The 27,415-nt window shown below is 37.6% G+C and overlaps 1 protein-coding gene across 2 annotated transcripts; it reads left to right on the top strand.

Annotated features, from left to right (window-relative positions):
- Positions 1-391: 391 nt before the first annotated feature.
- SPACA1 (sperm acrosome associated 1) lies at positions 392-26,656 on the top strand. Of its 2 annotated transcripts, XM_087719153.1 has the most exons (7): positions 405-827; positions 1,402-1,458; positions 7,374-7,475; positions 8,938-9,044; positions 10,594-10,729; positions 24,334-24,454; positions 26,143-26,656. In XM_087719153.1, exons 1-7 carry the CDS (start codon positions 572-574, stop codon positions 26,354-26,356), a joined length of 993 nt encoding a protein of 330 aa, XP_087575279.1. In that variant the 5' UTR covers positions 405-571; the 3' UTR covers positions 26,357-26,656. The 2 variants fall into 2 exon arrangements, with proteins under 2 accessions (XP_087575280.1, XP_087575279.1); XM_087719154.1 differs by lacking the exon at positions 24,334-24,454 and having other exon boundaries at positions 392-827; positions 26,143-26,349.
- Positions 26,657-27,415: the final 759 nt, after the last annotated feature.

Below are 27,415 nucleotides of genomic sequence, written 5' to 3'. Positions count from 1 at the left end.
TCAATAGGGAATCCAGATTCACTTAACCACCACACAGCTACTCATTTTATGAACTGCAGCACTTGGCAACCGTGGAAAGTCATAAAACGGGGCAAAACGAACGAAGCGTTGGGCTCAATTGTGGTCGTAACTAGAGGGCTACCTGTGCATTCAACAGAAAGGTGTCTCCCCCACGCCAACTCGTCCTTTTGAGAAAACTCCGCGCAAGGAATTAAAACGTAAAAGAAACCTACGCCGAGTCGGCCAGCTTCAACGTGGTTTTTGCCCAGCGGAGTAATTGTGGTTGGGTGTTTGTTTTTTTGTCCCTACGGGGGGCTGCTTATAAGGTCTCTGGCAGAGAAGAGGGGAAAGATGCCTGCATCTTTACAAGAAGGGCCTTTAGAAAAAGAAAAAGGAAGAAAAAGGCGCCCGCTATTTTTTTTTCCTCCCCTCCCGCCGGGAGCCTCCGTTCGAATTCTGAGCGGGTCGCATTGTGACGCCTGAATGGTTGCCGCCAGTGTGGCTCCCGCTCAGGTCAGCTCGGCTCCCGCGCGGGCTCGGCGCAGTCAAGGCGCCGCAAACCAACCAAGAAATGGGGTTCCGCAAAACGGGAGGCGCGTGCACGCTCGCCTTCTTGCTGAACCTGCTGTTGAACCTGCTGCTAGCCGAAGATGAGCACGGCCACGGCTTCCACGAGGAGCACGAGCCCGGCTTCCACGAGGAGCATGGCCACGTCTTCAACGATGAGCACGGCCACGCCTTCGGCCTTGAGCACGACCTCGGCTTCAACGACTCGCTGTCCCTGGAAGCGGCTTTGGCCGAGCCTATCGTGAGGCTGGTGGACTCGGGTGAGGGACCCGGGGCGGCGCAAAAGGGAGAGGCAGAGCTTGGGAGCGAGCGCGGCTTACCGACGCCCAGCCTTTCGGAGGTTTTCCCCGAAAAGGAGGAGCCCGCAAAAGGCGGGCTGTCGAGAACCACGCTTGTCCCTTGGTTTAAGAAGGGGCAGGATGGCGGCTGGGGATCGTGGAACACAGAACAGCTTCAGGGGGAAACCTGCATATATTAATATATCTTCCTGGTGTTGCTATTCTCACAATGTGTGCTCCATCGCTGCTACAGAATAAATGCAGTGTTGGATTTTGAAAGTTAAAATTAAAAAGAGGCCCCATAGAAAGATATACATTCTATTTCTTAAAAGCAGCTTTACATTCAAAAGGTCAAGTAATAATTTAAAATTTAAGCAAAGAATGTACACGAAATATATCCTTGGGTAACTAAATTGAGGCAGAGTCCAGCCTGCTTCACATTATTTGCTGGTCCAACTATATTTCAGGTGAACAGCACTAAAAAATTTAGGAAATACATTTTACTCCAATTAGGTAACTACATCTTACCAGCTTGCGGTAATTCATCCTTTTGCAGGTGAAAATTTGACAGAACCTAAAGAAGTAGAATTTGGAGAATGCACTGTTACGTGTGGTAAGCATATATATATAAATAATGCTAAGGATAGTTTTTAAAATTGTTTTGAGTTGCATTTCCTTATTTACTTCATGGTGATTTTCAATAATTGTTAGATATAACTTACAAAAACAATCCAGTTGATTGTCATTAGAAATTTAGGTCAGATGTGTTGTTAATTTCACAGCCTGTAAGCTCCTTTTAAAAAAGCAATTTATTGGCTATGAGCTGCTTTCACCAAAGTAACAATTTCCCTCTATTTGTGAACATCTGTGAGATGTTCAGAAGCTGAAAGACCTTCTGATGCATCATCTCACAGATGTCTTCCCACTTACAATATTGCCAGCTCTTATTAGCACAAATCACTTCTCCGCTGTAGCCTATTCAGCACTTATACAATTTATTAGTTGTGTTATGGGAAGTTCTGGCCTCAGAAGGAGTGGAGGGTTTTTTAGAAGCAGAGTGCTCATTGTCTAGTAACAGATGTCTGGCTTCATGCAGAGAAGAACAAATCGGATAGGTGTTTCTCTCAGTGTATTTATTTCTTAGGTAGCTGAGATAGAAAACAACCTGGCTTGTTAGTTGTTGGATTTATGCAGTAAAACAGGAAATATCCTCTATCCAATGCAGTTAGTAATACTAATATTTAAATTGTATATGCACATACACCTTAAATTCATACCTGCCACCCAGTTGGTATCTATTTTATAGTCAAATGTTCTCTATTCTTTCTGTATCCAAATGATTCAACAAGTTTTATTTTGATCCACATATTATCCCAGTTCTTTTCATTATACAATGGTTAGGTTTTTGGCTATTACAATAGGATTGCTAGCAGTAACTCATATCTGTAACTCATCCTCTTTTAGAGTTTTTCTCCTCCCCCTGCTTAATCAATAATCTTTTGTTTCCGAAAAAATATTTTTATGGTCCTAGCTTTATGTAGCTATAACCTGCTGTTATAAACATTTTGATGACTTCTGTATTTCATTTAAGAATTCTTTCTTTCTTTCTTTCTTTCTTTCTTTCTTTCTTTCTTTCTTTTTTTTTTTTTGAATCACTGGTGACTTCTGGTGACTTCCTAAACAGTTTTCTTTGCAAGGTTTTTCAGAAGTGGTTTGACATTGCCTCCTTCCTGGGATTGAGAGTGACCTAGTGGCTTTGTGCCTAAAGTGGAATTAGAATTCATGGTCTTTTGGTTTCTAGGTGCTTTAATCACTGGTGCCTTTAATCACTACACTAAATTGTCTCTCTAGAAACTCTGCAGTCAAATTAATATATATCATCTTTGATGGCAAGATTACCAAGTGGGTAACCTGTTATCTTTTTTTCTGTTTCTTCCCACGTTGCAAAAACCTACATTTTCCTGCCTAAAAGTAGCCTTTTTTCTATGGAAGAATGTTTCCTGTTCTTTTCAAGTTGCTATTTCTAGAAGCTCTTGCTATTTCATTCTAATCCACTTAAGAACTATCTCTGTCTCTCCTTGATCTTCAGAAATTGGTTGTGAAATACATACCTATGATCCAAAGGGTTCTGTTTAAAATCTATGTACGGTAATCATTTGACTATTTCCTTCAGATGGATTCTGAATGCTTCCATTGCCTTAGAAATATCCAGTCACTTGACTAGTTTCTACAGGGTTTGTATTTATTGTAAATAGATACATAGGTTGTGTGGAATGGGAATATAGGTGTGGATTGGGAGTATATGAGATTGCATAGTTAGCAAGCACTCCCAACAGCCAGAATTACATTATATATATATAAAATTTAGTAGAATGAATGTCAGAAAAACCTTGATAGTTATAGACCCTGGATTATAATTTGGATGATAATAACACAAGAGCAAGGATGGGATACCAGAGTATGTTAGCTATCTAAAAAGGCCTTAGGAAGTGAATGGAGACCATTATCTCTCCCATCCCATCTATACTTTCCAAGGACTAGAAGAATTCTTTGTTATCTTTCTGATGTGGCTGTTGCTTTCCCTTCCTCCCTACTATCTTTGTCATCATCAGTTTTTGCTACACTCTGTGTCTATGAAAAATATGCCATAGGCTTGCAAAACAAGAAAAATATTTTCAATAAAAGTGTCAATTCCTAGCCATTTACATTTCTAGTTATTGTATATTTAAGTTGAGCCATATTCAGCCGTGTTGTAGAATCCTTATTTTGTGACAGTTCCAGTAAAAATTGTTGCTTCCCTCTGTCACTTGAAGTAATGTTTTATGACTTACACATAGTCCAAGAAATATTATAGTATCCATCAAGTTGTGCTCAATAGATTCAAAAGTATAAAACACCCCAAGTTATTTTTGGTATGCCTAAAGTATAATTCAGTATTCCAATAATTATTCTGTTTATCTCTAGGTCAACAAAACAATTTTTTTTTTTAAAAAATCATCTTTGCTCTCTGTACTGTTCAATAAACAAATGTCTCTATAATGGATGATAATCTGATAATTTGCTGCGACTAAACATCTTTCCTCCCTCGCATTATATGTCATTTTAGCAAGCAGAAAATGCAGTATTTGGCATAAGAGAGGGAAGAACAAAGCAAAGTATCATAGCACTTGTGTTTAATATCTTTACATTTTAAAAAATGGCATGGCATTGCTAAATGAAATATTGACAATAGAAATTTGAGATTCTTTATGTGATTTGAATTGCAAATATGTGTATACCTCTTCTGTTGGCTGGAATCCTCTGCATAACTAGGAAATATGTGCTCCTAATTGTTTTTTACTTAATCCTGAATAAAGATGATAAGTGAAAATAATCGGAAATGATATATAGGTAGTCCTCGACTTAACAACAATTCTTTTAGTGACCATTCAAAGTTAAAACAGCATTGAAAAAAGTGACTTATGACCATTTTTCACATTTATGGCCATTGCAGCTTCCCTGTGGTCATGTGATCAAAAACTCAGATGCTTGGCAACTGGCTCATATTTATGGTGGTTGAAGTGTTCTGGGATCACTTGATCACCTTTTGCGAACTTCTGACATAAAGCAGAGATAAAACTCACTTAACAGCTGTTAAGTGCCGAGGTGGCGCAGTGATTAGGGTGCAGTACTGCAAGCCACTTCAGCTGACTGTTACCTGCAGTTCAGCGGTTCTAATCTCACCGGCCCAAGGTTAACTCAGCCTTCCATCCTTCCGAGGTGGGTGAAATGAGGACCCAGGCTGTGGGGGCAATATGCTGACTCTGCAAACTGCTTAGAGAGGGCTGAAAGCCCTATGAAGCGGTATAGAAGTCTAACTGCTATTGCTATTGCTATTGTCTCACTTAGCAACAGAAATTTTGGGCTCAATAGGCAATAGTGGCTTGTGCCCCATTGCATCAGACCCATGGCTTGTAGGGCAACAATTCATTCATTTGGACTGCTGGACTTTGCATAGCCTGTTCATGGCTACACTTCAAAAGTAGGCTTGGTTTTGGGGGAGATAGGATTTTTTAAAGAGGAAAAATTGGTCTATTAAAATTTTGCAAGTTCTAAAGCACCAGCTTTGCCTCTTGACCAATTTCTCCCACGCCAAACTTGGTACTGTTTTGTTCAGGTTTTGGAGTGTTACTGTGATGATGAACAGAGTCCCAACCCTATTCATGTAAATTATTTCCAGAATTCCATTGAAGTACATATTGCTCTAGCTCCAGTTACCAAAACTGGTATATTTTGTCAGATAAATAGAGAATGTTTGGCTATTTACCTTAAGTAACACTTTGCCCACTGGCCAGTTAGATGTGCTGTGTGTTCTTGATTGGCCCTTTACTGCTCAAGTTCCCATCCTTTCCTTTGCTAATTTGGCTGAATGCAGGCAGAGATTTTTTTTTAAAGTTACTTACTTGCCTGTAGCTTTAAGCACTGAATAGTAGAAGTTTGTGTCCTTCTGCCTCACCTCTGAACTTTTTAATATAAAATAGGCAAAGTGGTTGAGATCATTATTATACTGTATTATAATTAAGAGCCGAGATGACACAGTGGTTAGAGTGCAGTACTGCAGGCCACTTCAGCTGACTGCTATCTGCAGTTTGGCGGTTCAAATCTCACCAGGCTCAAGGTTGACTCAGCCTTCCATCCTTCCGAGGTGGGTGAAATGAGGACCCAGACTGTGGGGGCGATATGCTGACTCTGTAAACCGCTTAGAGAGGGCTGAAAGCCCTATGAAGCGGTATATAAGTCTAACTGCTACTACTGCTACTACTACTGTATTATGACCAGTGGTGTACTGAAGTTACTACCAGGTTGCTGATCATTAAAATTTTCTGGTGTTTGGCAAGCTGCTGAGAACCAAACTGAGCTACGATACCTGGCATGCTATTCAGTTGACAACACAGCAGTGGCACTGGAGTCATCAGTATCAGTGAGGCCTAGAACTGTGTGGAAAATGGGGTGGGAGGGGAACTTGTTGTTAAATATTCACCTGCACACCACTGACTGTGGCTATTCAAAATCAATCATCTCTACAAAAATTTAATTAAAATAAACATCTTACTCCAGAGAATGTAAATTTGAATACTTGATGGAAATAGTTTTGCCCATCGAAAACCGCCACAAGTACAGATCATGCATTCCATTATCATCACTCTAAAATGAGGATGAAATTTATTTCAACATCTTAGACCAGGGGTTCCCAGCCTTTTCTATACCCTGCACCCCTAGAATGCTTCTGATATATTCTCGCCCCCTTACAAAAGTAAATCATATACGCATATAATTATGCGCATACACTATAATTTTGAAACTTCTAAACCAGTGATGGCTAACCTTTTTGTCGCTGTCTGCCAAAAGTGCACCCACGCAACACCGCGCCCACGTACATGCACCCATAATGTAATGCATGCGCAGCTCCCTGCACCCTGTTTTGGGCTTGGAAGGCCTCCTGCACCAACCTAGTAGCCAAAATGAGGCACGGGGGTGCCACGCGAGGGCCCAAAATGCAATGCAAACGCCCCTGTGCATGCGCCCTGCCCCCACGCATGCGCCCTCCTGTGCATGTGCACTCATCCCTTGCCTGCGCCCCGGCTCCTGTGCATGTGCGGCAGAGAGCCAAAGACCAGCTGGCCAATAGGCGCGTGTGCATGCACGGTGGAGCTCGGCTGGGGCGATGACTGGTGTGCCTGCAGTGAGGGCTCTGCATGCCACCTGTGGCACACGTGCCGTAAGTTTGCCATCAAGGTTCTAAACCCAAGTTTTTGCACCCCCTGGAATATTGTTTCACACCCGCGGGAAACCCGTCTTAGACATTAATTTTAAAAACCCTGTAAAACATATAATCCATTCAAAGGAACAATTTAACAGAAATCCATGCTATTCCTAAGCATACCATACACATACAGAGTCATACACACAAACACTATTAGTGAATAATTTAAAAATATCATTTGTCTTACAAGAGTTGTTTAGAGGTTCAGATGAATGTGACATCTGAAACAGCCTTAATTTGTATCTTCTTTCTGGAACTCCTAGATCCCATAACGTGTTCACTATTCTGATTTTTCCATTGATATCAATAAGCATTAAGGATGCTCAGTACCTGATTGGGAATGAGCTCATCAGAGCAAAAATGCTTCAGGCACCAGATGGTGGGTGCTTTGAAAGGCCAGGTTCATGAAAGCTGCAAGCTAACGTTGATATTTAAATTTTAATTAACTTGTTTGTTTCAGTAGTGTACAAAATGAAAGTGTGTATCAAATTCAACTAAAAAGAGAACGTTTTTGCATTGGGAGATGGTGATTTTATGAGATTAGGATTTAAGGTGCATTTTAATTTTAAAAAGACTTTTTTTTCTGAAGGCCTTTAGATTTTTGGCACTTTTGTTTTAAAAGATGGGATTTCCAAAGAGAGGAAATTAAAATACGGGGACATATAGAGATATATAAATAAAACATACAGGTACACACATACTCTTTTTAATCATTTTGATCAAAGGTATTGGCATTCGAGAAGTTATATTAACCAATGGATGTCCTGGAGGTGAAACAAAGTGTATTGTTCGTGTTGAAGAATGCAGAGGACCAGCTGATTGTGGCTGTAAGTCATAATGCAATGATACATTCTAGTTAGCCTATAAGAATTCTATGGCTCCCTTCCATAATAGCATGCATTTATTATAAGGCTGGTTATTTATTTACTTAAACTTATAGGTCACATCAATCAAAATCAAAACTCTTGGCAGCTCTAACAATGTATAATAGTTAAAACTAAAGCGGCATTCCAAAACAGAAAAAAGAACAAATGGTAGTAGAATATCCACAGTGGCGAGAATAACACAACTAGTTAGCAAAAACAATACAGAATGCACAACAGGAAGCCAGATCACAAGCTATCCTTGTCTAGAACCTGCATGTAACCCTTGGGGAATAGCATCGTTGCCACCACAGGACTGGTCACCACAGTGCCATATGCCACTTACCTTCAGGTGGTGTGTACTCTTTCTGTTGACAGGCCTACCTGAGATTCATCCAACTCTTACCATGCTTCCATTCTTGAAATGGTTTTGGAGAATGCTCTTCTGTAGCTAGCCCCCCAAAACCACCTGAAAGCACACTTTGCGCTTGTGCAATTTTGGGAGACCTGGCAAGAACACAGCCCTCACTCTGACTTTCACAAGGTCTGAATACCCCATTCATTTAGCCTCTGCAGCCTCCAAAAATTGTGGAAGAATGAGGTGTGTTTTTGAGAATAGTTATCGGGTGTTGGTGAACATTCACGTATCACCAAAACCTTGTGGTGTGACACTATTGAAATGCACAATCATAGCTTTGCCATCACTGTCTTTATAAATGACAAATAGCAACCTAAATTGCATTGGATGTGGTCCTGTAATGTTTTAGATTGGAGGCACTTTTGTTAAAAAAAAGTAAGAATAAGCTGAGCTGCATGATTTTTAAAACTATTTTAATTATAATTTCCAGAGCTTTAGATGGTTGGAATGAAAAAGGAGAAGCTAACCTCAAATTGAGCTAAATTCTTGGTGATTACATGGATGTATCCCAGGAGTAAAATTCAACAGGTTTTGATAGATTCTGGAGAACTGGTAGCGGAAATTTTGAGTAGTTCGGAGAACCGGCAAATACCATCTCTGGCTGGCCCCAGAATGGGGTGGGAATGGAGATTTTGCATATCCCAGCCCCAGTAGTGGGGGGGGGGGAATGGGGATTTTGCAGTATCCTTCCCCTGCCATGCCTACCAAGCCACACCCACAGATTTGGTAGTAAAAAAAGTTGAATTTCACCACTGATGTATCCATGCAGTTTCCACATGGAAGTGGTTCACCACTGTATGCTTATAGAATGCTTCCCCCCCCCCCCCACTTCACTTCTTCAGTTTAGTTTACAGCTCTGGTGGACTCATATCCAAGTTCTAACCAAGCCCAAAAGTTTAGTTTCCCCAAAAAATTAATGTAGTACATAGTATCATGTAATATTATTTAAATATTTTAATAATATTTTAATAATGTCATAAAGTGATTATTAAAGCTGTTTTCTTGTAGGGGGCAAACCTATTTCTGAGAGTCTTCTTAGTGTGAAGATACCATGTATATTTGTACCTCCAGAAAATCGATTTCAATACATTTGGAAAATGTTGATTCCAGACCAAGTAAGTAATACTGTATGTTTGTATCTTGTGAATTTATTATGTCATTTTGCAAATTATTTCCTACATTTGTTATCTAAATTAATTTAACCATTTATTAGATAGATCTAAAATTAATGCTACTTTTACCCGATTCTAGATCAGAGAAAAAGATACAACCTTGAATGGCAAAATTCAAAGTTAACATGAAAAATATATTCAAAAGTTATTTAAAAATGGTTCATTCTTTATTGCTTTCTGATCTAAATAAGACACTATCTCTATTCCGTGTATCATCGTTCATTATATTTCCTTGAGGAAAGAATTCTTTTTATTTGCAACAAATCTCTCTCTAAATCCTTCTCCAAGTTCAACCACATTATTTTCCTCCATGCCAAATCCAGATGAATTCTGTCTTTTAAAATATTTTATTTAGGATCAAGCTGTTCAAACCCGAGGCAGAAGTAGAATATGAGAACAAACTTAATTGTAGACTATATAGTAGTCAATACTGTTAGCTAGATTTTTATAGAAATTTGTCCCCTCATCTCCACTTTTCCTTATTTAATTAAATAATAATAATTTTGATGTTAATATTTTCCTTAAACATATTTCTCTGGAATATAGTGTAAAAGAAAATCAGTGAGAGTTATAAAATTATAATTCATTCTATACTTTATCATGATTAACACTCTCTTTGACTTCCAGAAGATATTAAAACCTGGGTTTCTCTTTAAATGTTAGGTCTAGAATATGAGAAGAATATATACTGTATTTTTCAAAGTATAAGATGCACCTTTTCCCCTCAAAAAAGAGGCTAAAAACATGGATACGTCTTATACACCGAATAGAGCATTTTTGGCCTCCCAAAACCCCGACCTCTTCACCAAAATGGCCATGCATAGCTTTTAGGAGGCCTACAGGGTGCTCCTAGGGGCTGGGTAGGCAGAAATGAGCAAAAAACTGGCCATTTTTTGCTCAATTTTGCTCCCCCCCAGGCCCCACGAGTACTCTAGAAGCCTCCTAAAGGCTATTCATGCCCTTTTTTTAAAAAAGGCCAGTTTTTGCGAAAAATGGGCCGTTTTGGGGAGGTTTGCAGAGTGCAAAAACTTTTTTTTTTAATTTGCCTCTTCAAAATCTTGGTGTGTCTTATACTCCAGTGCGTCTTATACTCCAAAAAATATGGAATGTGCATTTGTTTTTATGGGATTGTAATGTAGTTACTGTTTATTTTTGTATGGATTGTTAGCAGCTGGATTTATATGTATTTAAAATAAATAAAGAAATTACACACGAGCGACCAATTTTTGACTCTCCAAATGTTGCCAAATAATTCCCAGCAATCTCTACCACTGTGGCAAATTGTGGGGTCCTTAGTGTTGTGGGTTTAAAAGAGTATAGGATCCCTTTTTGTGAACTAAAATGATAACGTGACTGGAGTATTCAAAATATTTTTGTTTTGGATATTATAAGAGACCCCAGGGAGAAAAGCACCAAACTTTTCACCAGATGTTGATGTAAATTCCTAATTACGAAATTCATTTTGTCTTTTTTATCACCTTTGAATCTATAGCAATCACTCATTATTCCTAATGATTCAGCTATTTTGGAAGTACACAGAGATACTCATCCTGTTGCATTTGAGTGCGATACAATAGAACATGATGAATTGATTGCATCTGTAAAATACACAGTTTACACCACAGCTGGTAAGTTCATGAAATTTGTAACTGTTTAGTCAGATAGTACTTCTCTTAAATGAATCTTTATAGGAAGAACCACACAGTTGTTGATGTATTTATTTTCAATTAAATGTTTAAGGTGCACAATCCTTTATGACTCCCAGCAGCATAAAATATATTAGATTTAAAATAACAATCCACACCACACAATAATATGAAAGGAGTGTCTGGAGAAAACAGCCGCTATCAAATAGATCATGTGACCCACAAAAGGCTCTCTGCTGCTTTAGACAAAGGCCCGGGGAAAGGCCCAAGTCTTAAGGGATTGTCTAAAAAAATAGATCAGAGTGGGATCTATACTGATTTGTATATGCTTCCACTTCCTGGTTCCTGTCGGGTAGCATTGCTTAATTTATGGGATCAGGAAGTTGCTAAATCTGCTGGATCACATAGCACATTTTTGTGTATGAGAGACCAGATATCTGAAATTCCATTAAAATAGGAATTTTTGGATTGGATGACCCAAAAGAATTGGCGTTTTTGTGTGTGTGTGTTTCTTTGCTGCCATCTAATCTCATCTGCAGTTCTGCAGTCCAGATATGGTGGCCATAATTTAATGGAAAACTGTTTACACCAGTGCTTGATTCATTATTCTCGTTGAGAACAATATTTGTATGGCACCAGTGCATGTTCTGCTTTATTTATTCATTTATGTTAAGTTTCAGAAATGCCCATTTTTAATTTGTATTGTATAACACTTAATATAGATTTTATCTGTAGCATTTCAGAAGACAAGAACAACAGAAGTAGCTGGTGTCACCTTACTCAGTTCTCCCCAAGCCCTTTGTAAATATCTTGAAATACAGGTAGTCCTCGGCTTACAACAGTTTATTTAGTGACCATTCAAAGTTTCAATGGCACAGAAAAAAGCGACTTATCACCTTTTTTCACAGTTACAACCTTTGCAGCATCCCCATGATCATGTGATCAAAATTCAGACACTTGGCAACTGGGTCATACTTATGACCATTGCAGCATCCCGGGGTCATGTGATCACTTTTGTCAACTTTCTCGCAAGCAAAGTCAATGGGATAGCCAAATTGACTCAACAACCAGGTTACTAACTTATTAACTGCTGTGATTCATTTAACAACTGTGGCAAGAAATGTCATAAAATGGGGCAACACTCACTTAACAACTTTTTTGTCTTTTTTAAAAAAATACTTTTTTTATTTTCCATTTTCCTAACATATAATCACATGTATACTATTAAATAGCCAATATCATATTGTATTAATTAATAATTACATCAGTTCATCTTGCCATCAACTCCCGGAAAAAAAAACCTAAAAAAGATAGAAACCAATCATTGGCTCTTCTGCTCTCCATACACCACTTTCTTCTGCCTCTCTCCTCCCCCTGCTTACCTCCTTTCTTCCCTCCATCATCCTTTTCTACTCTAATTCCCCTTCCTTTCTCCTTCTCCTTTCTCTTCTTTCCACTCCTCCTTATCCTCCTCATCTTCCTCCCCTTGCTCTCTCTCCTATCCCTCTCTTCCTATCTTTCTTCTCACCTCTGCTTCCCACTCTTCCTCTCATTCATTTGGTGTATTTCAGTTTCTGAGCAAACTCCATTCTGTGTTGATGGTATTTATACTTCCATATCCATATACTTAACATATCTTAGTTTTAAAGAAAAAATAAGAGAAGACAGTATACATGTGCAAACATATTACTTTAAGATCTAACACCCCTCATCAAGCCTAATATACTTCCCTCCCTCCCCCCCTCCCCCCCAGCCCCCCTCCCAACCTTCCCTGACTTCCCAGAACCCATACACGGTATAAATCTTTAACAAAAACAGTCTAAAATATATTTGAAAAAAGAGTAGGAAATTGATAACATCTTTAAATTGAACTTAGCTCCTCCTTGCTAGACTAACTTTAAACAATTTATATCATTCCTGATCTTAATCATAAGCTATCTGAAATTTCTTAGACCCATATTTATTTTGAGTGTAATCAATCCACTTTTTCCAGTCTCGTTTATATCTCTCATTTGAGTAGTCCTTGGGATATGCCGATATTTTAGCCATCTCAGCTAAATGACAACTTAATGAAAGAAATTTTGGGCTCAATTGTAAGTCAAGCACTACCTGTTACAGAGGAAAATTGTGGTGATACAAGTACCTGCAGGTGTCATCTTGCATTTTGCACCCAGACTATGTAATAATTCGAAGGCTTCAAATGAAACCTCCAATCAACCTTAAAAAAAACGCCCCCTTCTTAATGCTGTTCTTTTTCTATTGTAGTTATGACTTATTCTTAACTAATGGTAGGTAGTTTTATTTTTAGGAAAGCGCTTGAAAAAGCTGCTATATACACTGAGCTTATGCACCGAAGACAAATTCTTTGTGTGTCCAATCACCCTTGACCAATAAAGAATTCTATTCTATTCCATTCCATTCCATTCCTTAAGCTGCCATGGGAGGGTGGGGGGGACCAGCATGAAAACAATTTACCATATTTTTCCAGAGCATAAGACGCACCAGAGTATAAAACGCCCCAAGATTTTGAAAAGGCAAATTTAAGAAAAAATTTTTTGCACTCTGCAGACCTCCCCCAAAAAATATTTTTGTCAAAAAAATGGCCCGTTTTTCACTCATTTTTGTCCTCCCCAACCCCCAGGAGCGCTCTGGAAGTCTCCTTAAAGGCTATGCACCATCATTTTTGCGAAGGGGGTAGGGTTTCGGGAGGCCAAAAATGCTGTATTCAGTGTGTAAGACACACCCAGATTTTCACTCTCTTTTTTGAGGGAAAAACGTGTGTCTTATACTCCAAAAAATACGGTATATTGTCTCTTTGTAAAGAAGACAGGTACATGCAGACTACAATGAGAACGTATATAGAAGTAGAATAGTGAGTATAAAACAATGCCTTTAATTATTGGGTAGAAGTTGACATTTTATTACTTTAATCTCCATACCTCTGTTAAAGCCTGAGAGTTTCATCTTGGTTTGCATTTACCCATCTTATTCATAATTGAAATTTGTAAAGTAGGAATCAACCTTGACAATTTGTCAAGTAAGAAACAATCTTGATAACAGAAAATAGAATTGAAATGAATGTTCCAACTCTATTATTCTTTCACTCTTGTTTCTGAGACAGTATTTCGTTATATATATCTGATGAAGGAGGAGAACCTGTGGCCTAATAGCTAATACAGCTGTCTAATATGTAATACAGCCCAGGTTCGAATCCCAGTAAGGGTATGGCTAGCTGATGAGAGCTAAATAGCTTGAAATAGATCTATGCTAGTCTCCCTTTATTTATTTATCAGCACAAATGCAACACACACACAAACACACACACACACACACACACATATATATATATACATACATACACACACACACACACACACTTAAGTGCGCTATTGCTTGCTTGGTATACTTTAAGCCATGTGAGTTCACTGTGATAATGAAAATTGTATTGTTTTTAATATTGCATAAATCAAATGTTATATCAAACTGACTTCTGCTGCTGATGGCAATTTTGCTTCTCCTCTTCCTACATATAACCTAGGTCAGTGTTTCTCAACCTTGGCAACTTGAAGATGTCTGGACTTCAACTCCCAGAATTCCCTGGCTGGGGAATTCTGGGAGTTGAAGTCCAGACATCTTCAAGTTGCCAAGGTTGAGAAACACTGACCTAGATGTTGCATATTCTAGAGAAATGAGACATAAAATATAAAATTCATTTTAATAATGTGCCGCGATTTCTCATGTGTATGTTGATAAAAAATATGGGGGTTGTGGTGGGGACATCAAGTGAAAGCATATGCCTGGAAGATAGGTATGGCAGCAACGATTGCCAAGCTGTTAAACTAAAGCAGGAGGCAGACTGTGGGTGTGTAGAGCCACAGGTTTCTGACAGAGGAAGTGTGTTCTTTTACCCTTACCATGGTCACTACATAGCTACATACACTAATAAGCTGACTCAGTAACTCTGGATTACATTTCTATTTCTGTATAAATCCTGAATTGTAAAGAAAAGTAGAGACTATTACTATTAATCCAAAAGAAAGCACTGAATTCAAGGCAGAGGCAATCTTCCTTTTATTAGTAAGAAAGCTCAACAGTATAAATATTTTTGTATATGTTTATAAACTTTTTTTGTTTGATCTCTCTGTCTTTTTTTTGCCTTAAATTCACATTCTAAAACATAAAGATTAAAAGAAACATTTATAAATACATACAAAAGGCTTTATACTCCTGAGCTTTCTTATCAATAAAAGGGCGATTGCTAACTCTCACTAGTATATTAATATAAATTGACCACAAGAAATATTTTCTAAATTGTAAGGGCAGGGGGGGAAATACTAAAGATTACTGATTACATTTATATGTCGTTTAAAGCACCACATTTATAAGATTCTCACTTATACAGTACATACACACTTCGTCTATGCTTTCTGATAGTATATAAAGAACTCACATGTATTCATGCAAACGAACACATAGTTATGAAGGAAAAAACTGCAGAAATCTGATTTCAGCCATATAAGCTAGCTTGCTTGTTCTCCCTTCCCTTCCCTTCCCTCCCTCCCTCCCTCCCTCCCTCCCTCCCTTCTTTCTTTCTTTCTTTCTTTCTTTCTTTCTTTCTTTTCTGTATTTATTACTTTATAAGTAACTCAAGGCAGGAAACATACCTCATACTCCCTCAACCTATTTTATCCACAATAACCCCAAGTGGTGGGTTGGGCTGAGAAAGATTGATTGGCTCAACGTCACCCAACCAGCTTTCATCGGTTAAGGTAGGACTAGAATTCACAGTCTCCTAGTTTCTAGGCCAGCACTTTCACCATTACACCAACATTCCACTTGTCAATGCCTGGTTCGAAACAGATATGCTTTGTCAAGGTATAGATCTAAATCATGTATGTTTGGTTTGTGAAAATGAGTCTCAGCAGAGGCATTTTGGGGTGAGAAGCAGTTAGGAAAAATCATAGCCAGCAGTGAAACCAATAGGAGGTTAGGGAAAGGAAGGCACTGTAAAATTACAAAAAATAGGCGCAGATAGGCCAGTTGGATGTGATACGTTTGAATTCAAGTATAGTGATTAAGGAAAAGCATTGACAGGATTTGGGATTTTGGTTTGGCTGAACAGTGGCCTGTGCAAAATGGTCCATTCGAATATTGTATCTGATGAGCCAGAATGTGACTTTTCATGTACAAAACATGTTTTCCATTTCATTTCGTGATCGAAAAAGTAATCAGCAATACCCATGTGCTCAGCTGCAAGTAACAAGGTCAGTTATGTAAATTCCAGTGAGATGGCTGTTACTTCCCGGAAATTAGGACTTCTTGCTCTTTGTATTAATCTCATCCTCATATCATTCCCACACAAGATGAGTTTCCACCATCAGCCTCTCTGATAGTGAGACACCATCAGTTGAGGCTCATAATTTATGAAGAGCGTTTTCATGAATAATAGTTTTTCCCCCCATTGCAAACACTCATCCTGTACGTATAGACAGAAATGAGAAGAGCAAGACTGGGCATTTTCTTGATTTCTTACCTTCCTTTCTAACCTTCCAATGCTTATGTTTGCATTTCTATTGTTGGTGACATATATGTAAAATTATTTTTCCTCTCCATAATTCATAAATGAGACAAAGGAATCATTTTTTCCTGGTAAATAAGGGCATTTTTTTCTCTGGGCTTATGGCTATTCATGGATACTTGAGGAGGTGAGCTTTACATGCATACAGTTTCACAATTGTTTATGTATTTTTTGGAGGCTATTATAGTTTTGCAGCACTTGTATTTCATGATATCGAACTTGATTCATCTCCCACCAGCCAGCCTTATTGTCAAACAGTCGTAAACAAAACTCATATAACAAAAAAACAAAACAAAACCAAGTAGCACGGTATTTTTAGTTTAAGTTTTTCTTGAAGGATTCTGAGAATGGAATTTTAAAAAATGAGTTGGGGAAAAAAAACAAAAAAAACATCTTATTTACCAGCTCTCTCCCATCCTTCTATAGGTTATGTTTTTGCTGCTCTTAGTGGTAGTTTTCCTACCATTAGTGCCCCAATTTAATGCCATCAGCTAGAAACTCAATTTGAACACAATTGCTATTTTGTAAATAGAGTCTTCTCTTAGTATGAAGAAAGTAGCAGTGCAATTGTCTTTTATTTGCATACATTAAAAACTAGAGATACAAAACTGTCATTCTTCAAATAGTTGGAATAATATAAACAATGTAGCCAAGAAAAATGTATTTTCTTGAACATCATGTGCAATTCAGAAATTTTCATTACGGATTTGAAGGGCAATAGCGCAGGGAAATGTAAAAGGCACGTTAACTATTATAAGCAATCTTTCAGTTTTGAGGTGGATTTAAGAATAAGACATATATAGTATAAAAGCTACCCAAAGGGAGCATTTTGGACGAAGTTCATTTTCCTTGTACTAATCTTTGATTGTTTGTATTCACAATTAAAGTGGCTTCAATTTTTAATCACGTACTGGTTTAAAACTTGTGAGTTTGTTTTTGTTAAACATGAGTTACAGCAACTGGAGTCTGTTGCAAAACACAACTACTTCTAATTATGGGCCAGGAAATTGCTTTACACATCAGAATATACCATGGGCATACCCTGTCTTTATAAAAAGTCACTCCTAAATACTCCACCTCGCTCCAAAAATTTAGGATAGAAAAAAAACATTATTTTTCCTAATATGTGGGATGCCGACATCCCTATGCCGATACACTACAAATTGCTGGAGATCTGTCAATAGATCTTGATCTGCATGTTGCCTATACTAACAGGTTACATCTAGTAGAAATAAAATAAAACCCCTTTTATGTTTTTAACTGTTTTCCATCATCTCATTAATAAATGAATTTGGTATATGGGCTTGTTCTTGCACTGCTGCTCTATTTCATACACTAGCCTATTTTGGTTTGTAACTTGCTTTTGACAAAACCAGTGACATAAGGCAGTTTATTCATGTTTTCTGATAATAGTTCTGCGGGGGAAGCTGTGTGTTGTAAGTGAAAGGGATGATTCTTCTTATCTTGCCATGTGAGGAGAGAGCCAGACGAGAGCCAGAGTGTGCTCCTTGTTCTGCCACCCATGTGAAGGAGTGTGTTGGCAACAACAGGGGAGGAGGTGGAGGCGGCAGCTGGCCAGTTTTCATAAATGGCAGCATCTCCCACATGAACATGGCACAGTTGGCTGTGCTGAGGCAATTCCGCACTCAGTTTTCATTAATTCAGTCCATTTCCTTTGCAGGCAAAGGCTGTTGCTTTGCAACACTTTGCCCTGTAAAACACATGTGGCATATTAACTAGATTTGTCATTATCTGGAATGATCTAAAGAGGTTCAATAATAGCGATAACATCTAAAGAAGATAATATTCAGCCGTTTTGCTGTTTTGCCGAGAAACAAAATATTTCCCTTTGCCTTCCACAGATGACAGCTGTCCCAGCTCATAATTTTCAAAGAAATCTTCTCTCTCCCCTCCCCTTAGATTAATATCCACACAGGATTCCTTTTCCTAGAGATACGAAGTCTTCAAACCCTCAGAAGTTTTTTTTCCCCTCCTACAGAAAAGGAAAAGTATTGTTCCATATCACCCTGTATACAGGGTATGTAAGACCCTCGTGACTCAAAACTTGGATTATCAAAGTTGAGAGTTTGCACCATAGCAAAAGATAATATAAAAACAAAAATCTTGGAACCATGGGCAAGAAAGAGGAGACAATGCATCCTTCAGATCTGAAGGAGAGCAGTTTGAAATATTCCTGCTGTCTTTATCACTATTATCAGGTGTCAGTTTTCTAAAATCTTTTTTAGAACTTTGTGCAAAAGTAGAGTAATTTGAACAAAAGTCAATACAAGCCTCATATAGAACACACTAATAGTATCTGAACTAATAATAGCTTGAAGCCTTAAAAATAAAAAAAGAACTATCAAATCTGTTCTGCTGCTTTAAGTTTTGGGATAACATCTAATTTGGGAAAGTTCTTATACACTTTTTAATGTTTTCCACAACATCCTCAACCCAGAGGGTTTTTTTTTTGTTACATTGTGTATACTGTACAAGTAAACATTGAATCTAAACAATTCTTAACTGAAATTCTTAGCTGCTGTATACATTTTGCTGGAGCATATTTTCAAGTTTAAATAACTTGAAAATAAATTGGATTTTTATTATATTTATATGCTGCCCTTTTCCCCCGAAGGGGACTCAGGGCGGTATAACAGTATTCAGACCCTTGAAATCAAATAACAGTATTTAGTCCCTTTAGGCCCTCGTGATAACTTCTGACAAGTAGCAGAGGAGAGTTGCATTCTGCTTTTCTTAGTCTGAAGATAATATTCTAGATATCTTTTTTAGCTATTATATTACTGGAACAGAGCAAAGATCAAATGAGAGTGACCCATCTCTTTATTTGCAGCAAAATCAAAAATAGTCCTGATTTGCCCTGCTTTTCACTAACATTGATCTTAGAAATCTCAGTAGGATCATAGTTGGTTAGTATTTTGATGAAGATTACCAGGTTCTAGGCTATAAGCAAGACTGAGAAAACCCATCCGGGAAGGCATCTCCATATTATAAGAAAACTATATAGACACTCCATGAAATCATTATGAAATGAGCGCAACTTGAAGAGAACTTCAGCTTATATTCTCAATTTATATATGACTGATGCTATTTCCACTTCTTTGAATCACAGGTATGTCTCTCCCTCAGCCTAGTCTTTGATCTCTTACCACCATCCCTTCAAGCCTCAGTTTGATTCATTGCGCTATGAAACACCAAATTTGGTACCCCGGGCACTTGTGTATCTACTGATATATCAGAATGAACGCAAATTCTGTTTGCACTTCCTTACTCGCTTGTAGAATGTTTGATGAGAATGTTGCATATTTGATGAGTGCATATTACATTTTCTACATAAACTATACTTATGGATTTAGGTCCAGAAATAATTGTTGTCTGTGTGCACAGACCAGTTTATTATGTTACATTTACAAATAAAAACCACCCATCTATTGGATTTCCGTATCACACGTAAGAAATTAGAATAGAGTCGTATCAATTACAGCTACACTTACAGAAGTTTATTATATATGATACACTTGTCACAAAGAGATGTTTAGAAAAGACCTCAGAGACATCTTCTTCATGATAGCAAAAATTCATTAAACCGTATCCATTCTGTAACCACCTTATATGAAGTAAATTAAACTTTTGAGTAGATGATGAAACAACTCCTAATAGTTAAATTTATTTTACATTTTATTTAGTATTTATACTAGATAATGGCGGGAGTACCATTAGTTTTATGAATAAAATGAGATGGCTTAATTGTCTACAAACATGTATGCCATTAAAAAGAACATTCAGTTGATTTCTTGATTCTACCCTACCTGCCAAATTGTTTGAAAACCTTTGAATCCTAAAGATCCTGTATTATTTAAAACAAAACTGATAATGACTATAACGGATACCTTTTCTACAATGTAGAATCCAACCTGCGATTATTAATATCCATTTAAGTGCATGTTGCAATCCTTGAATACTTTTTAAAGCAAAAAACAGGAATCAGATTTTCTAGTTGTATTTTGCTTCTGTTACAAATGTTTATTATCAAGTCAACGGCACTGATGATTATCTCAAGGGAGAGATTCTGGCTTCTTACTGGTTTCTAAATAGCTACCACACTATTTGAAGCCAGATGATTACACTATCCTACTGTGACATCAGAGAATTGTGTGGCTCTAACAAGCATTGTAGCTATGAGTCTAGAGAGTGAGTGTTCATAGTCTAATAGATACAATTGTTATGATTAAAGAGAAAACATATATTAGGCAATTACCAGTTGTATTAACATTCGTAGGGGAGTAATATGCAGGTTGAACTCATTGATTCCTGCTGAATGAAAAGGACTATACCTGTTGTTTGAGCCAATGCAAGGTTCCCTCATGTTTCAGGAGAGGATTGTGAAGCCAGTCTGGAAAGAAATAGCTGTTTGCTATGGTTGTAATCCAAGTAAGCTATTGCAGTTATAGTTTGCATTTTAAAAGCCATTCACACAAACAACTAATAATAAAATAGGATCTGCCCAATCGAATCTGAGCTGGTATTCTCACATTTTATATGAAAAACCTCCTAACCTAATATCCACCATGTAAATTTAGAACCCAAATGCCAGAATTTCCAACCAGGTGGGGATTTTTGTAATTCAAATGCATTTTGATGCATTCATTGTGAGTGCTCCTAATTATATACATGCTAGGCTTGCTGCATCTTATGTTGCCAACACATTTTTATTAGTTTATTTGGGGCATCTTTAATAAATGTATTACTGGCTAAAACATGAAGTATTTTCAATATGCAAATGAGATAATAGTGACTTGCAGAATTTCTGTTTAATTTAAAACAATGTAGTATTTCATGTATTTGTAATATCACTACATAATAATAATGATATTACATCACCCATGACTATCCTAAGATAGCAATAGCAATAGCAGTTAGACTTACATACCGCTTCATAGGGCTTTCAGCCCTCTCTAAGAGGTTTACAGAGTCAGCATATTGCCCCCAACAACAATCCGGGTCCTCATTTTACCCACCTCGGAAGGATGGAAGGCTGAGTCAACCCTGAGCCGGTGAGATTTGAACAGCCAAACTGCAGTCAGCTGAAGTAGCCTGCAGTGCTGCATTTAACCACTGCGCCACCTCGGCTCTTCAAAAGATATTTTTAGTCAAAATTAAGATTAAAGAAATTAGATTTTAACTGGCAAAGAATCTAGGTAGCTTGACAGCTGCAATTGTTATTGTTCATTTGATATTAGACTTACATAGAAAAGAATACAATAGTTTTGCTTCAGGATTATAAAACCTTAGTTGGTCTTTGGTGATGGTCTTCAGGAGCATGGCTCATGCTGATTGAAGAGCAAGCAACAAACAGGGAGGAACTTGACAGAAACATAAGTGAGAGACAACGATATGTTTGCCTTAGGACAGAAACAAGTTGGGGTGCTGTGTGAATTCAAATGATATTAACCCTGAACAAGCACTGCACTGCAGACTGGAGGGTATTGGATGCTGTGTTAGAGAGAAGATAGAAATAGAAAAGAGATTGAAAAAGAACAATGGAAGAAAGTGAGAGGGGGACTAGGGACTAAGCTAAAAAGTAAGAAAACAATAGTGGAGAGATTTGGAGATAAAGCCAAATGTTTTGCTGGAGCAAATGTATGACATAAAGATTGCATAAAAATTCATTGAAAGGGAAGGGAGCTTGTGGCTCTCTGCATGTTGCTGAACTCCATTTTTTCAACGGCTACGCATCACAATGAATAGTCAAAGGAGAGTAGAAGATGTAGTTTCAGAATTTTGGAGTATTGCCTTAATGAGTACCTTATTGGAAGATTGGAAGGTGTAAGGAAAGCTTAGGGTGTAGATTGGTTAATATTTGAGTTTCCAGTTCTCATTGCCCACAAACAACAGGAAGACACAGCAAGTCAGCTGATCTTTATTAAATTAATGAAGGGTCGTGAACTAGTGTTGTAGGCCAAATGAATTTCAGGCAAGCCCGCCAATCTATAGTTCCAAAGAGTTGAGCTGTAGCCTAGAGCAAGCAGGGATATCAACTATAGGCATATAATGGAGTGTGTGGATGACCTTGGTGGATGAGGGGGAAAGATGTTGGCCAAGAAACAGTCGGACAAGAGAGGCAAGAGTGCCCAGTGGCTTAATGGTCAGAAAAAGAAGCACCCACTCTAATTTATCAAGCAGTTAAAAGTGGTGATGGCAAGTTTGTATCTCCCTTAATGTAACCTTGCAATAAAGCAGGATTACCTCATCTAGTGGTGTTTTCTGTCTGGATTACCTGGGAGGGCTGGCAGCTATTACTCCTACTCATGTGCTTTCCCAGCAAACTTACACATACGCACGTAACTCATAAAACCTGATGATACACCATTCTTTCCCTCACACATTTGTTCTAGTCATATTCATATGTCTAATTAACATACTACCTCATATAAACATGTAAAAAAGACAGAGAAGGTAATTGTTCAAAACGGGTTATAGTGACTTCCGAAAGTGAATCATCGTGGACTATTTTAACCTTAATCATTACAAAGGGCAGAGGAAGCTGTCATCTGTAACCAGTTGCTGATTTGGGGGTGGGTGGGTGGGAAGTACTTTAACAGAGAGACATGTCCTGGTTTAAATCTAGTGGGTGACTTAGTGAGCCCCCAGGAGGTTTATTTGATTAGGAACAACTACTATAAACCTGAACTAAATTCATATTTTAAATGTGAACAATTCATCTTCAGACATAAGAGTAGAAAGCCAAAATAAAGATTTTATATCCAGTCGGGACACAATTATATTGTCCCAGCATGCTTGACCAGTACCAGTACAGTATACTGCTAGAATTTCTTATTTTGAGTTTCAGGCATGGATTTGGATTTGGATTTATTACATTTATATGCCGCCCTTTTCCCCGAAGGGGACTCAGGGCGGCTCACAATTCAGTCAGGGAAGGGGTACAGACAGGGGATAAAAACAAACATAACAATACACAATTTAAAAGGCATGATCTTTGAGATGTTTAAATAGAATCATTAAAATGTAGTTCAATCTGGTTAGAGGACAGAGGAGTATTTCTTTTAGTATTTTTTTGAATGTCATCTAGTAATTCAGTCTTGTGACAAATGTGTGCTATTAAGCTGTCATTATGTATCACCATCTTAAAATAACATTTCAAAAATGTCATAAATAGAGATGTTCAGAAACAGACACCCAGTATAGTAACCTATACTTTAAAAATAATAGATAAATGACATGTGAAAATTTCCTTTGTTGTTATTTAGTTCTGTACTAATCATCAACTTGGGAGTACAGCACTTTCCACAGCTTTTCTTACTTTAGCTTTTTCTCTGTTAGAATCATTCTTTGTAATATATCAAAATAACTTCAATAGTCATGACTCGAACTTTACTTCAAATATTATGTATTGTTTTGAACTGTCAGTATTTTATTTACTTAGCCCACCTGAACCTCACATCGTTAAAATGTTTTATGTAACACTTCAAAGGCCTATTGCACTTTAAGACAGTTTTTAATGGAAATCTTACAGAAATTGTATCTATTTATTTTTCTATTTTCCCACACATTCTTTTAAATTATTTCTGCTGCTATACACTTAATCTTATCAGAGTGAGGCAGCTTTTTCCCAACTATTTGAAGGTCAATTTTGCCTAAGAGTGTGGTAAAGCTCTGTCTTGTTATTGATCTTACTATTAAAAGATATTCCTTTACATGTCTTGTTGTATTACAGAAACTTCACAATTTTAATTGAATTTCTTTGTTCATTTGCCGTTTGGAAGTGTTCAGTCAATATAAAGCAATCTATGATAGTGCAGGTGTACAGAATACTTTCTTTGTATTTTTTTAGCTTTTCATAAAATACTATCCAACTCTTAAAATGCGTGGAAAATTAAGACTCTCTTTTCTAATTTTCATCTAGTTTAATTTTCATGCAGTTTATTTCCATAACGGGCATCACAGCAACGAGAATTTTCTTTTTCTTTAGAGCTGGAAACAAGACGTTTGAAGAAGCCCAGTACAGATATCGTATTGGTATTTGTCCTCATAACTGGAGTTATAGTTTGTGTTGGAGTTATCTTCGCAATAACCTTCATCATTCTTAATTGGTAGGTAGAACATACCTAAATTTTAATTGCATTCGGATTTACACTTGAGTAACAGTTAACATTCACACTACCCCTCCTCTCTCCAGAAGCAGTGCTGTACTCAGGAGAGAGGTAGGATGATGTGTGAACTCCAGAAGGTAGCTGCAGTATGTTCAAGTACAAAACAAAAACACTCACACAGACTTGCTTCTCTGGCAGAGAAGAGAGAGAACAAGATTTCTAATTGAGATGAAAAGTCTTGCACATGCGCGCTTATATACATAGTCATGCATATACACATCAATGTGCACAAAAACATAATTGCTCTTCCTTAATGATATACCCTATTTTCCAGAGTATAAGACGCACCAGAGTATAAGACTCACCAAGATTTTGAAGAGGCAAATTTAAAAAAAAGTTTTGCACTCTGCAAACCTCCCAAAAACGGTCCATTTTTTGTCAAAAAAAGGGGGGCTGCATAGCCCTTAGGTAGCTTATAGAGTGCTCCTGGCGGCTTGTGGGGGCAAAATTGAGCCAAAAATGATAGTTTTTTGCTCATTTCTGCCCTCCCCAACCCCCAGGAGCACTCTGAAAGCCTCCTAAAGGCTATGCATGGCCATTTTGGTGAAGGGGTGAGGTTTTGGGAGGCAAAAAATGCTGTATTCAGTGTATAAGATGCACACAGATTTTCAGCATCTTTTTTTGAGGAAAAAGGTGCGTCTTATACTCCGAAAAATACGGTACTTATAGTCCTTCTCCAGAATTTCAAAGCAGGTACTTGTAAAACCTTCCTCAGAATGCAGGTAGAGCTGGTGTAACCTATAATAGAAATTTCTTAAAGAGAGATCCAGGAGAGGCATGACATTATGCTGAACATCAAGGAGATTGTTGAAGAGGAAGAGGAAGTAACTTGACCATGAGTTGGGAAGAAAGTGTGCTCACCATTGAAAATTCCATAGCAGAAGCATACAGAAATGGAAGGAAATTAAAAGGCATATTAGCAAAGACAGAAAGGAAGGAGCTAGAGAACGTAAGAGGGAATTAGATCAGAAATTCAAATGTTACGACTACATGGTGTAACATGAAACATGGCTGAGAAGACCATTTAATATCCTTTAGTGTAACAAAGCTACATGAAATAATATACGTACGGTATATCTGGAAACTCCTACAAAAATGGATGGATTGAGAAGTTGGATTAGTTAAATAGAAAAATCCATGGTTCAGTTGCTGAGCACAATTTTGAATGGTGTGTGCCTCAGGTTTACTCCCTAGCATCCCCAGTTAAAATTGAGAGGGGTTATGTAAAATGTTTGGGTTTTTTTGCCAGAGTATGCTCAATATTTTTTGGGGGTAGGGGGACTGAAGATTATAAAATAAATTAGGTAACATATTCATGATCATGATTGGGTCACCCCCACCCCTCTGCCCAATTTTAGAACTTACATTTCTGTTGTTTGTTCTCAATCTCAAAGTAGCAGAAACTGTGCTGTCCATTTTTAACAATCATAGCTAGATGATTTCTGAAGAGTGCAAAAATAAGATTTGGCTACCCAGTGTGATAGTGCTAAGCTAAAAGAATTACAAGAAATGTACCTACAATACAGAGAGGGATCCTTTTTGCTAATTTTGTTAATAATAACTTATCTAAAGTATCTAGTATTTTGTGACATTTGCCCATTATTGTTTGGGTGTGATTTTTATTATAGGGCTGCTGTGAAAAGTTTCTGGCAGACAAAAGTTTGGAAAAATAAGGAGGAATTCGGTTCAGTGAGAACATCCGTTGGGCAGGCAACCACAGTTGAAGCATCTCAGATGTCACAAGCAGAAACCTCTATGCAGGAACCTGGTGCCTATCAGGAATGGAATGCAGCAGGTGGAGAAGGGGAAGCAGAAGGGGAAGGAGACAAAGGAAATTATTAAAAGAAAGAGAGGGGGAAACTATTTTATATCAGAGAGATTATATTAAAAGATGCACTAAATATTAAAGAGTACCACTTCTAAAAAGTGACTTTTGCTGCTTTGATGAACATTGCTTTGAAATGTTGGAATGATGTGGTGTGAAACTGTAGGAACCAGATTTAAAGGTGGATTTCTCCTGTTACGATTAATGTGGTTCACCCAAGACTTTTTGCCTTTCTGGGTTCTTGAAAAACAAAAATGAAATATTTTAATAAGGAGTTACCAAACTTGCAATAAATAAATGGCACTCTGATTCTAAATATTTATTTTGTTGTATCTTTCTATGATGTATTCATGTTTTACAAAATCATGATAGTATATTTACTGATATATGTGATATTTTAAGGAATTTATGACTTGTGTACTGTGTGTGGATTTGGCTGTATGCCAGGACAGACTTTTGTTCCTGATCGCCATGGAATTCACTGCACTATTCTGCAATTATATTTAGCAATCTATGAAAGACTTTTTTATGATGTGACATGTTAAAAATATTTTTGGAGAGATGACATGATGTAATCTCATGACAAGCTTGCGTGTTGCTCACATGTTATAGTAAACGTGGAAGAAGGAGTCACATACAGTGTTAAATGACAATAAACATTAAGCATAGATTGTTCCAAAGGTGTTTTTTCAGAGGAACTGGACTTTCTTGTTTTCCTTTGAAGACGTTTCACTTCTCATCCAAGAAGCTTCTTCAGAACTGAAAAAGTTTCTTGGATGAGAAGTGAAATGTCTTCAGAGAAAAACAAGAAGGTCAAGTTGCCTCTTGAAAAAGCACCTTTGGGGCAACCATGATCTGGATGACTGAGAATCTCCATAGATATTAAGCATAGGTTGTTGAGTAAGCCGTTGTGCCATAGCTCAAACACACTAAGTCAAAATGACCAGGTCCATACATTATGTAAGATTTCCCCAACACATGTTAAAATTAAATGTAATAAGAGTATTATGGTTAGCATTCAATCATGTTCAAGTCCACGATCAGTTATTACTGAATGACTTTGGATTGCTTACCAT

Source organism: Thamnophis sirtalis, unplaced genomic scaffold (genome assembly GCF_051295495.1).
Source record: "Thamnophis sirtalis isolate CommonGarterSnake01/CBP01778 unplaced genomic scaffold, rThaSir2_p1.2 scaffold_6, whole genome shotgun sequence".
Classification (NCBI taxonomy): Eukaryota; Metazoa; Chordata; class Lepidosauria; order Squamata; family Natricidae; genus Thamnophis; species Thamnophis sirtalis.
This window is presented reverse-complemented; position numbering and strand designations above follow the sequence as displayed.